The 12404-nt window shown below is 57.6% G+C and overlaps 1 protein-coding gene across 3 annotated transcripts in view; it reads right to left on the bottom strand.

Moving 5' to 3' along the window:
- Positions 1 to 12404, bottom strand: part of FGD3 (FYVE, RhoGEF and PH domain containing 3) — a 56552-nt gene that overhangs the window by 7765 nt on the left and 36383 nt on the right. For all 3 annotated transcript variants that reach the window (XM_064490069.1, XM_064490068.1, XM_064490070.1), the window contains exons 8-15: positions 12214 to 12352; positions 11575 to 11633; positions 10061 to 10207; positions 9636 to 9728; positions 8378 to 8457; positions 7322 to 7352; positions 6274 to 6381; positions 5130 to 5192 (exon numbers count right to left, since the gene is read on the bottom strand). In XM_064490069.1, the coding sequence (XP_064346139.1) occupies positions 5130 to 5192; positions 6274 to 6381; positions 7322 to 7352; positions 8378 to 8457; positions 9636 to 9728; positions 10061 to 10207; positions 11575 to 11633; positions 12214 to 12352 (720 nt within the window). The remainder of the gene's footprint in view (positions 1 to 5129; positions 5193 to 6273; positions 6382 to 7321; positions 7353 to 8377; positions 8458 to 9635; positions 9729 to 10060; positions 10208 to 11574; positions 11634 to 12213; positions 12353 to 12404) is intronic.

Raw genomic sequence — 12404 nt, 5'->3', positions numbered from 1 at the left:
TCACAGCAGCCCGCGTGCACTAATGTCGACGTTTCAGCGCAGATCCTGGCCTGTGCTTCCCAGCTGCGCTGCCTCTGCCAGTCGTCTCCGCTCTGGGCCCCACCGCTGCGAGGCACTGGGGCCCTGGGGCCAGCTGACTCCCCCAAGGGTGATGGGAACACTTGCTCTGCCCGAGACCCCATCCCGCCATCCCGCTCCTCCTCCACCTCATGACCCCTGGCCCCATGGACACTGGGTGTAAGATGGCCTTGGGCCCCTCTCAGTTTGCTCCACGCAGCTTAGGACCACAGAGCGCTGTGGGTGAATGGGTGGCACAGACCGGACAAGCAGTACCAACGCTCTCCACAGCCCCATGTCCTACCCAAGGCCACCCCTGCTACCTGGCCTTGGCCTCCAGCCACACTGCAGCCCTGAGTCACAGCTTTCCGCCCCCACTCAGGGCTCCTGCTCCACGTCTCAGGACTGCTGGGGACCAGACACAAGGAGAGAGGGGAGGGGGGAGGGGCGTGGGGAAGGGGAGGAGCAGGGAGACAAGCGGAACTCGGCCATCCACGGGGTCTGCCATGGCCCAGCAGACCCAGCCCTCCACCTGCCTTCATGGTGACCCCACCCGTCCTGTTTTCCAGGTGAGGACCCCAAGGGCGCTTGAGGTGGGAGCGGTCCGTGGTAGGGCGGCTGGACCACGTCTTGCCTTCTAGCCCTGACATGCACTTGAGCCCAGGGGCAGAACCCCGGCTCTTGGGGCCTTTTCAACAGCACTGCACAGCTGCTGAGAGCACAGGGAGGCCACAGGGGCTACCAGGGCATCTCTGAGGGGCCAGGGGCAGGCACATGGCTGGAGGGGTGGGGCTGACCCATGAGATGGAGGAGAGGCTGTGATGGGCCAGGGGCATGTGGCCAAGAGCTCAGCCCCTGAAGGCCAGCAGGGACCCTGTCCTGGCCAGAGGGACAGAAGGCAGTTCCCAGAGCAGGGCATTTCAGGGCTGGGGCTTGGCAGAGCGACCCACCCTGGCTTCCTTTGTTAGGCAAGCTGAGCTGAGTGCTCAGTCAGGGACCCGGCTGGGTACCAGCTTCCTCGGTGCTGAGGACTGTGATCCACCATGGCCCACCCTTGATATGGCTCCCTAGGCAGTTCCCAACACTGAGGACTGGTGACCAGGTCCCTGGGGACATATTTCCTTTTTGGATGAAGATATAGAATAAGTCAACCAAAGGGAGGGGCTCAGATTTTCTGTCAGATGTGAAAACACTGGAAAGGCCGGGGCCAAGTCTTTGCAGGGAGGTGTAGAACTGTGACTTCTCCAGTAATGGCCAAGTGACCCCACCCAGAGGGCCACAGACTCTCAAGGATGGACCTGGGAAGAGGTCTGTGCCAGGGGCCTGTTTCACTCAGTGTTTTCTCTTCAGCAAATTCACTTACAAAGCAGGGGAGTAGAAGGAACATTCAGGTAAGAATTGGGTCCCAAACAGTGGCCCTGACACCCAGCCCTGAAGATGGAGCCACACAGTTACCATCAGTCCTATGGGGTGTGGACGCTGGCTGGGTCTCAGGCCCTGCCCTGCGGAGGGTGCAGCCCAGTGCCTCCGCCCCAGAGCCCTGCACGGGTGGGCTCGGGGTGGAAGGGCCACGCCAGGTCTGTGCGCACTGAGTGAAGGGGGGTGGGAGCGGGGCCTCGCTCCGCACTGTAGAGGGGTCCATGTGTCACCATGGTGGGCCTGGGGCCCTGCGAGGCCTTTGAACTCTGACATTTCTGTGCTTCTGTGAAGAGAGAGGAAACTTGCAAAACAGGGAAGTCTTTGGATTCTGCAAGACCCCCTTGCAAAACTTCCTGGTTTGGGTTTAGCTTTTCTTAGGAAAGAGGGCCCTATGGGAAGTGTGCAGCTGAGGACAACAGGAAATCAAACCAGCACACCAGGGCTGGGTTTACTTTTCCTCTCCGAAAGCTTACATCTGGCATCTTGTAGCAAAGATCACTCTTTCTGGTGTCAGCATTAAGCCCCACTTCGGGGTACTTTCCACGAATGTCCACTAAGCACGTGTTGGACTTGCCCTCTGTGGCCGGGGCTCGACACACACTGAGCTGCCCCGGGTCCACCAAAATCTGTGCTCACTGGACACACAAATGACAAAAACCATGGCTGGGCCATGTGTGCCAGGGCCAGAGCTGCGAGTCGGTGGCTGTGTTTGTCTGTTGCAAGACCTGGGCCTGGCTTAGGGTGGGTAAAAGGACCGGGACAAGGAGGCCTGAGCTTGAATTGTGATCCCAAACATCTGGCGAGTCAAAGACGCCACAGAGCCCTCGGAAGGCTGATTCCCCAGCTGGGAGAAGGGGAGGTGGCCTGCACATCCACTGGCCGGGCATCACCATCGCTGCCCGGGCGTCACCATCACTGCCCAGCAGGTCTGCTGACTGCAGTCTGGCCTGGGCAGACCCCTGCACTGGGCTTAGGCCCGGAGCCTAAGGGGCTCTCAGTTACCTTCTCACCTGTCAAAGGAGTTGGGTGACCGAGCAGAGGGGCACCCGAGCGGCCAGCAGGCATCCGACACAGCTTCTCCAGCTCCTCCCCACACAAGGGAAGGTGGGGGGTACACGGGGAAGAGTTGCCCAAGGCCTCAAGTCTGGTCCCACCCAGCAGGTTAAAACATTAGAAATGTGACCTTCAGGTCCCTTCCAGCTGGAACAGTCCCTGATAGGGCACTGACTGCTCTGCTCCCGTCTCCCTGCCTTGGCAGTGGGTCCTCCCCAGCCCTGTCTCCCTGACCATGCGCCACAGCCACTTCCACTTTCCCTGCACCCAGGGGTTGAGACCCGCCTGTGGACTCGCCCTGGGGAGAGTGGCACCCAGCAAGGAATGGGGGTTGCTCATGGCCCTTGATGCCTCCAGGCCCATCCCAGAAAGAGAGCCAGACAGCAGATGGCCCTGCATGGGGTATAGCTTGGCTCCCCTGCAGAGACAGGCGAGGCAGTGCTTCGTGCAGAAGGCCATCGTAGAGGTTGTCAGAGAGCCCTGGCCAAGGGACCGTGGGGCTGACTGGGGAGCTGCAGAGGCCCCACTTGTCATTGTGTGCAGGAAGCTTGAGTGTGCAAGCCGCTTTCCGTGACACTCCTAGACATTCCAGAAAGGAGCCCAATTGTACATTGCCAGCCTCACACGCAGGATTGGGCAACTCAGAAAGCTGCTGATGGGCTGCTTCGTGTGGGAAATATTTGTCAGCGACCCCAAAGGAAGCTGTGAGGGCCTCACAGATGAGGTCTTGGGGCAGAGTAGCCCTAATTGAGGCAATCTGCACAGAGGGGACAGTAGGTGCAAAGGCCCTGGGGCATGGCCAAGTGAGGGGAGGCCAGGGCATGCAGAGGGAGGGTGGGCTGGAAGGAAGATAAGGCCAGACAGAGCCTTGATGCAGGAAGCCCCTCGGGGAGTTTGTGGAGCTGTGACAAGACGGGCTCTTCCCTGCTGCCCAAACCGCTTTCAGATTTCCTGACTCTTAGTTCAAACCAATTAGCACAGGCCACCTTCTGCTCCCGCAGCACCACTGCGTGGTAGCAGGAACACTCGGATAAGGGGCTTCCCACCTCTCACTTGTTCCTTGCACCCCATCACGCCCTAGAAACACTCCATCCTTCCCCAAGAGCTTCTCAAGCTTGTCCCAGCACTCGGCAGTCCAAGACACGTGGGGTCAGGGGTCGTGTGGTGACCTGGTAAAATTCTGGCTCTTGTAACAGAGCATCCGGGCGCGTCTGTGCTGGGACCTCAGCCGGGGCTCAATGCTGTCCACCAGCATGGATGGTGTGGGAGGAGGGGACCAATGCTTTCTTACTGAAAATCTAAGTCAGGACAAGAACACTTGCTCCCCATGACCAGCAAGACAGCCACCCCTTCCTCTGCTGCTGCCCCAGGAATGCCAAGTCCCACCACAAGGTTTGGAGCCAGAGGCCAGGTTCCTTCACCAAGCAAGCCCATTTCTTCTTCTAAGATGGGCTGTCCTTACCAACCACCAGCCCAGAATGGCTGTGATAACCAGCAGGGTGGCCCCTGTAGGTGGAAAAGGGAGCTTTAAGAATTGATGTTAAATTCAGGCAGACTTTGCTGTCCAGCTGGGGAGTGCCGGCTCTGATGTGGGATGTGAGAGAGAGAAATGGGGGGGGGAGGGAGAGGTGGGCACAGTGGAGAGAATATGGGAGCAGCATCTACCCATGGGAGAAGTTTCCCTTCAGGAGCAAACCCCCTGTCTAGGGGTCTGTGAGCCTGGAAAGCTGAGGGCTAGGGTGAAGCAAGGGTGCCCGGAGAATCCCCTCTCAGACTGCAGGGGACAGCGGCTCCCTGGCAGTCCAGGGTTAGAACTGTCTTCAGACTTCACAGCGATAAGGCCCAGGGGTTAGTGAAGATGTTGTACCGGATACGCACTGCGTGCGAGGCGCACACATTTGCCCTCCTATTAATCTCCCCAACAACGGACAGAGCAGGAGGGACTCAGGCATGGTCCGAAGGCCTGGCCCTGGCAGGGTGGGGACGTGGACACAGTCTGTCTGACTCTGGGCCATGCCTTCCCCGCCCACACCGCCCCTAGGCAGAGGGAAGGTGAGCAGGCTTAGGGTAAAGGGTCTTGGGTGCCACCCCATCCCTGGGCCCGTCTACCTGGGCTTGTAGCAAGACCCTCCCTCCAGCCTTCTGGGCCCGACAGACTGGTCAGATGCCACCTCTGAGAAGCCTTCCTTGGTAGCAGGGCCCTCCTGGCAGGGCCACCTGACTCCCCAATCCAAGGGGCTAATCTTTCCTCTTTGAGCCTCCTGAGGGCCAGGCACCGCTCTGATTCGTGGTTCATCCAGGCATATTCTACCCATGGGAAAGCGCACAAGCCTTCAGAAGAACTCAGCTGTGTGGCCTCCACCCACCCAAGGAAATGGACATTTGGGTTCCAGGTGTCATGCTCCATGTCGCATGGAGAGCAAGGAAGCTGACCCCCAAACCCTCACCCTCCGGGTCACCTGGTCTGACCACACCCTCTGGGTCACCCTGGTCAGACCTCACCCTCCGGGTCACCCTGTTCTGACCTCACCCTCCGGATCACCCTGGTCTGACCTCACCTTCCACCTCCCACCCCTGCCAACAACTGGGGGGTCACTCACCCCTGCAGTCCCCCCTCCACTGTTGGGTACCGCTGTGGGCGCTTCGGAGTTGGTGCTCACCATCTGGAAGGAACAGAGACAGCTGGCATGAGCAGAGGTTCCATGGCCACATGCTGGCATCGCATGCAGTGTTGGGAACACCCCCATTCCTTCTGTCTGAGCAGAGTCAGGAGAAAGGCTAGTGTTTGCTGTGGCTGTGGGAACCTGCTCCTGCCCGGCCTGGCTGGGAACTGCAGGTGTCTCAGGAGAGTTAACATTTCCCAGCTGGGGGTAGGGAGGTGGGCAGGCGTGAAGTTCCATGAGGCCCACCGGACCTGGCCGGCTACATCACATCACAGCGAGGTGGCCCTGGAATCTAGCTCCTTCCTCAGGCATCCTGCGGAGAGCTCTATGCCCTGCCTTCTACGGTCCGGGTCTGCTCTGCACTGACTTTAACGGCAGGGATGGGAAGAAGGGTGTTCTGTTTTCAGCTCAGCCCTGTTCAAGGTAGGGGACAGTACTTTCTCTGCCTGGGGGTGACACAAAGTTTTCTCCCAAGACAGGCCAGAAAATAAACAAAATGGAGATTTGATGCAAACATTTCATGGTTAACGAAGTGACCTGTGGGCCACAGACTGGTGAGGCCACAAGAAAGGCCAACCAGGCCTGGCGTCTAGGACTCAGGGCTGCTGGGCCAGGCCAGGCTGGGCATCCTGCAGCTCCAAGGATGTCCCTGATGGGGGGCATGGAGTGAGTGACCCTCACTCTGAAGTCACGTTTGGTTGTGCCCAGGCAGAGGAGATGGCCAAGTCCCAGGATGATCCCCAAGGGATGGCTGCAGCCCTGACTTTCCCCACCTGGCCCTGGGTGGGGACCCTGCTACCTGACTCCCCCAGGCCTGGGATAGCTCTGCGTGGGGACGAGCAAGCTACCCCCACTGACAAGATCACAGGTGTACAAGCCAGGACAATGCGTCATGCAGCAGCTTTATCCAGGCCTGTCTGCCCTCCCTCCCGAGTGCTGACTGCCTGGCTGTGAGGTACAGGGGTCCCCACATGGGTGCTCAGTAAAGGTGGGCACCAGGAGAGCATGGGGACCAGCTTCCCTCCCAGACACCAGCCCTTGTGCAAGGGGTCTGGGCTGCCCCAGGGGCACTGGCACTCACAGATGAGTCTGGAGTGAGGGAGGAGTCCTCATCCTGCCCGAAGGAGCCACTGAAGGTCTTAAAAGTCTGGCTGTTCTGTTTGTGCTTCTCAATCGTGGCCTCAATGACCTGAAACAAAAACCACAAAGAACAAAGGCCCTCAGAGAGCATTCCAGGAGGGCGAGAACAGGGTCCTGTGGTCACCGAGTTTTCCCCTGACCAACAGCATCACATGTCGACAAAAGCTGCATTCTGAGATGAGGAAATGAGGCTCAGGGACGTGAACACCGACCAGGTCTCCACACTCCAGCCCACATGCGTCCCAGTGCCATCCCACACGCAGTGCTCCAAGCCAAAGGCAGCCGCTCTCTGGGGACATTCTATACAGATTCAAAGCCATGCTTCCATTTCCTGCATCAGCATTCACATCTAATCTGTTTGAATTTCCTTTTTCTCATCTCATGCAGATTTCTGTTTAAAGACTTTTGGGAGACACAAACCACTGAGGGTTAGCATTTTGCCTGGTGGTGGTCTGCCAACCCTGTTCATTGCCTTGGCTCCTGCTCTGCTTTGGCCCTCCTGACCTTCACCCACTCAGGCTTGTCTCTGTCCCATGTCCCCACCATGGCTAGTTCTGAGCGGAGGCTGCTCTGGCCGCCCCAGGACGCTGCCTGGTCCATCTCTGGAAGCACAGGCTCCTGGAAGTCAGACTGCTCATCCCGCATGAACCACCGCTCCTGCCAGCTATGGGGAGGAGGGTGACATGGACCCCTTTTAAGCTGCCAGACATTGGCGATCTTCCCCCAAGGTAAGGGCGCCTCCCTGCATGCCCACCTCTAGGCCTTTCTGTTTATTTATCTACTGAGGAGCCCCAAATAAGAGAATCGATTGAGCGGTTCATAGTGCTTGAAGGTGCTTATAAACTCGGTCACATCACCCCTTCAATGTGGATAGATGGGTGGGCAATACAGGGGGACACAGGGCCATCCCATCCCTTGTTCCAACACGAAATGGCCACACTGCTCAAGAATTTGGTCATTTGGTTACTTTAAAACTTTAGGAGCTTCACCTGAATCCATTCTTTCTTCTCCTCTTCGGTCCTGTAAAAGCAAAAACAGTATTTTATTAATTTAGTCTTGGGTACTGACTATAAACTGCCAGACTCCTCTCTGCCCTGCAGCACATGCCTGAGCTGCTCACCGCCTGGAGGTGCCACTCAAGGCTTGGAAGACTGGCCCCAAAGGCTTTGGAACACTGCGGCCAGGGTCACCAGATACAGCCAGGTGAGGTCAGGTGTGGCCACGAGGAGTTAGGTGTGGCCCCATGGCTTCAAGTGGGGTCAAGTGTGGCCCGATGAAGTGAGGCGTGGCCAGGAGCGGTCAAGTTTGGTGTGCAGAGCCCTCTGCAGTGGGTGTAAACCAACACCTCCCTGGGCCACAGTGGGTCATTGCAAAGACCTCACGTCGTTGGTGGAAGTGAGAGGTGGGATCTCCCACGCACTGCCACCAGTCAGAGTGAGAGCCTGGCACCACCTTACAGGGTACTGTGACAACAGCCACCAAAATTTAAAGCAGACATGCTGCCCTTTGGCCAGCAATTCTACTCAGGAATCTATTGGATGGACATAACGACACACAGGAACAGAGCCTGGTTTGTGGACACTGCTTCCTGCACCATTTGTAACAGCAAGACCCTGCGCAGCCTAGGAGTCCATCAATGGGAACCAGTCAATGATCATAATGGAAAATTACACTGCTTTAGAAAACGGTGCTCATAAATGGGATGATTTCCGGTAACTTAAGTGAAATAAGCAAGATGCAGAACAGGCTATACAGAAAATGGTCATCTGTGATTTCACAAAGAGACATATATATGAGCACAGAAATCCTGGAGGGATACTGCCAAGATGGTTAAGACTATCTGCTGGGGTGGGGAACAGGAGGTGCGCAGAGGCTTAATTTTCATTGGCTTAGGACTGCTACATTTTAAACTACGTATAAATGACTTAAAATGAATAAATAAAAACACATGGAAAGATTATGCAGTTAAGAAAAGGAAGTCATCTGCTAAAATTTCAGGAAAAACACACTCACAGAGTAACAGACACCAGGACAGCCGAGCCTACCGAGTTTGTAGCTCCAGGGACCTCTTCTTCCCAGTTATGAGGAATGTGTGCGCTGCATTTGGCTTGACGGTGTCCTGCACCTAAAGGCACATGATCAAGGACAAAACAAAAACAGTGGATCACTTTGCAGGCCCTGAACTGTGGAGTCACGTTCTCAGGCTTGGAAGTCTTTGCCTGAGAAGGGAACAGAGGTGACTGAGTGGGTCAGCAGGGAAGGTGCTCATCTTAAGGTCAAGGTTGCTGTGGGCAACTGTGTGAGTCAGTCCACTGGGAAGGAGGGACCACCGATCTGCCCAGGCAGGGCCAGGACCACTCATCCACTTTTCTTGGAACTGTGCAGCCAAATCTGCCTGGAGGTCAGCCGCTAATGCCTTTCCCCACAAATGTACCCACAGGCGCTCAAGACTCCTGACAGAGGGATGGGGACCTTTGGAGAAGAGCCAGGAGGATCTCCACCACTCTGCAGGGGTTTCTGAGGCCCCAGGGCAGGTACCTTGGATCTGCAGGCCTCAGCAACAGGGAGCCATTCCTCATTCTCTCGACACCCTACTCCCACAGCCCTTGGCTGGATGTGGCTCACAGGCTGACCAGTGTCAGAAGGGATTTCTTTTTTTTTTTTTTTTTTTGGTTATCACTAATGCAAATCTTCACTTTTTAGAATGATTAAATACTTTATTTAGCCAGAATTTTTGGAGCGCCATTAATTCAAATCCCTCCCCCACGGGAAAGAGGGATTGATACTGGCTCCAGCAGCCCCACAGCATGAGACACTGATGGGCTCAGAGAACAGAGACAGCGAGGACAGCGGGTTGTCTGGACCTTGCACACAGGTGCCTGCGGAGCCTCATCTGGGCTCTAAATGGGTGCAGGAGAGGAGAGAGCATGGGACCGAGGACCAGGGCTCAAGCAGGAGGGGCACCCTGCCTGCATTTCCCCCAAGCTTCCCTGAGGGTCTATAAGTGGGGCCCTGAGTACTGACTTCACAGGGGACAGGAGTTGGCCCAGGTCCTGGCACTGTCCTTTGCCCTGCGAACATGAGGCCAGCAGTGCCCTGGTGGGTAGGCCAAGCAGAGGGACAGGGGATCCTGTCCACTCAGCCCAGGATGCAAGGCCCTAAGAGATGTCCCGCCAACACCTGGGTCACAGACAGAACCAAGGCTTAGAGAAGGCCAGGTGACCAGGTGCACAGCAGTGAGCGCTTTGCCACCTGCTCTGTGCTCCCCCAGGGCAGCAGATTGGGTGGGAAGGGCTCACCCACCTGGAGGCCGGAAATGTCCATCTTCTCCCGGACACTGAACTTCTGGCCCATGAGCCGCAGTTTGGGCACACAGTAAAGGATCATGCTGTTGAACTGAGATAGGGACGGTCAGGCACGGGGTGAGGGGTAGTTGACGCCACAGAGGAGCATCCCAGGGAGGACATAAGGCGTGGCTCTGGCTGGAGTGGACAGAGCTGGGTGGGGCTGGGCTGAGTGTGGGAGGGACTAGGGTTGGACTAGGGGCGTGGCTTAGCAGCTGGGCACGGCTCTGCAGCCGGTTGGGCTGTGGCTGGGTGAGGGTGGGGCTCTGTGGCTGGGCGGGGCCAGACTCTGCACCTGGGCGGGGCGGGGCGAGGCAGGAGTGGGCGGCTGGGCGTGGCGAGGCAGGGGTGGGCAGGGCTGGGTGTGGGAGGATGGGCGCTCACCAGGAAGAGGTGACGGTCCTGGGCTGTGCCATTCTTGGCCGACAGCTTCAGGATCTGGCCCTCCTTGATCAGCTCGTTGGCAGGGTTGACGATGTCCTCCTCCCCACCCAGTCTCTCGTACACCTCCAAGAGCTTGTGCATTTTCTCCTGCGAGACACATGGGGCTCGGGCAGCTGCACACCCACAGGGACTGGAGACCTGCCGGGGATGCTGGGGACCCAGAGATGAAGACCCTGACCCATAGGTGTGGTCCAGAACCAAGATGAGACCACGAGCCTGCTAACAATGAAGTGGCAGGGAAAACACGGGGTGACACCCAAGTTGGGCATTGAATAACAGAGGTTCACCTTGCAGATAGAAATAAATAATAACCACAGCTAACACCATGGCTAAGTACATGGCCCTGTTGTGCACACGAGTGTTAACTCCTTTAATTCTAGCACCGATCCTGTAATGCCGGTGCCGCTTTTATCCTCAATTTACAGACAAAGAAACTGAGGCACAGAGAAATCAAATGAGTTGCTGGAGATGTTCCCTCCAGAGAACTGGGACTGGCCCTCTCAGCCTCCACCCTGTACGCCAGCTCCTTCCATGGGAGGCAGTAAGGGGCATCGGGTCAGAGGAAACACGCTGGGCGGCTATAACTTTTGCCCTGGACATTCCTCCCCTTTGTGGCAGCTGGCTTCCTGCTCTACCCTCGGATGGTCCAGGGCCATCATGAGATCAGACCTCTCCTAGCCTCAGGTCACCCTCTCTGCCTCGAAACTGGTTGGATGGTGAACCAGCACCCCTAGGGGGCGAGGGGAGAGGGTAGGCAGCTCATGGCTCTAGCTCTGAGCCAAGAGGCCACTGGCCCTGACCTGTCACTGCCATGACCAGGGGCCTGAGACAGGAGCAAAGAGTGAATGTAGCTGAAGGTAGAGCTGAGCCTGCAGGAACCTCAACCCGGCAACAGGCAGCCAGGATCCACCATGCCAAAGCAGCCACTGCCCTTAGACCTGGCCAATCTTAGCCTGCACACCCAGAAGCAAGCTAATTTGGCCCTTCTGCCTCTGGTATGCACACAAGTGGCAGATGTGGGCATGGGAGCCAGTGTGGAGAGTGAGGAGGCGCGGGGAAGGCAGAGCCGAAGGGCCTTGCGTGTCCTGGGGGGGCTGGGCGTGCACCTGGTGTGTACTTGGGGGCTGGGTGTGCAGCTGGTATGTCGAAGAGCTTGTGTGTACCTGGGAGGCAGTGGCGGGCCAGGAGCGTTGTGAACAGAGACTGACAAAATAAGAGACCTTATTACATATATACATTATATATTATATATATAAATAAGAGTGCTAAATGACTTACCAGCAATCAGTCACCAAGCCAGTAAGGAGCAGGCCTGCCTAGCTCTCAGGGGATCCTCTGTCCTCCCTGGGGGTCAGGTGGGTGAGTGTGCAGGCCGACGGTGCCTGGACCACCCTGTGCTCTCCCTGCCCCAAACTGCTGGTCCTTCAGGTGGCTTCCAGGAGCCCCACACTCACCATTTTCCGAATGGCAGCGTTGGAGTGGTTGGCAGCTGTGGAGATGAGCTCCAAGGACCCTGCAAGAGGAAGACAGGGTCAAGCCGCAGGGCGCCTGGTGGCTCTGCACAGGTCCTGGCCCCACGAGGCTGAGTGCCAGGCTCTGCCCTGCTCCTGCTGCTTCCCACGGGTGTGCTGGGCTGTTCACGAGGTCTGGCCTGGGACGTGGGGTGGCAGTGCCACCCTGCAGACACATCCGATTTGCTGGGAGTCTGCCAGGCTGGCATTCCACTCCTCTGCACAGACCCTGCCCCATGCTGCCGGCCAGCTGCTGCCCACGAACCAGGAGCAGCTGTGCCAGCCCCATGAGGTCCTTCCCGAGGCCTAAGCTCTGCCAACACATAGCAGCCCCCTCCACAGCACCCCCACCCACCCATCACCACCTCAGTGGGGACAGGGGTGGTTTCCCCTGACACTCAGAGTCAGTCACTTCCTGTGCCTTGTTTTAGGGGGCACTTGGAAGTCTCTCCCTCTCTGTCTCCCCATCTCTGTCTCTCTCTTTCTGTCTGCCTGTCTCTCTCTCTCTGAATGAGGGTTTTCAGCAAGGGCCCCAGCCCCCACTGCCCAGGAGCCCCTCAGCCTGTGGCCGGCCCCGCTCACTCTCTGCATCCTTCCAGTCTGGGGCGTCCTCCGGGAGCCTCTTCAGGTAGTCCTTGAGCAGCAGCTCGTAGCGGGGCACCCTCTGCACGGGCTCCAGCATGTGGTGCTGCAGAGTCAGGTTTCCGCACATCTCCTGCTTCTGCGGGGGAGACAGGTGGCGTAGGGCACCCATGGACACCCGCTTGGATCCC

The sequence above is a fragment of the Camelus dromedarius genome, chromosome 10 (genome assembly GCF_036321535.1).
Source record: "Camelus dromedarius isolate mCamDro1 chromosome 10, mCamDro1.pat, whole genome shotgun sequence".
In the NCBI taxonomy this organism is placed as follows: domain Eukaryota; kingdom Metazoa; phylum Chordata; class Mammalia; order Artiodactyla; family Camelidae; genus Camelus; species Camelus dromedarius.
Note: the sequence above shows the minus strand (reverse complement) of the source record. Positions and strands in the feature narration are given on the sequence as shown.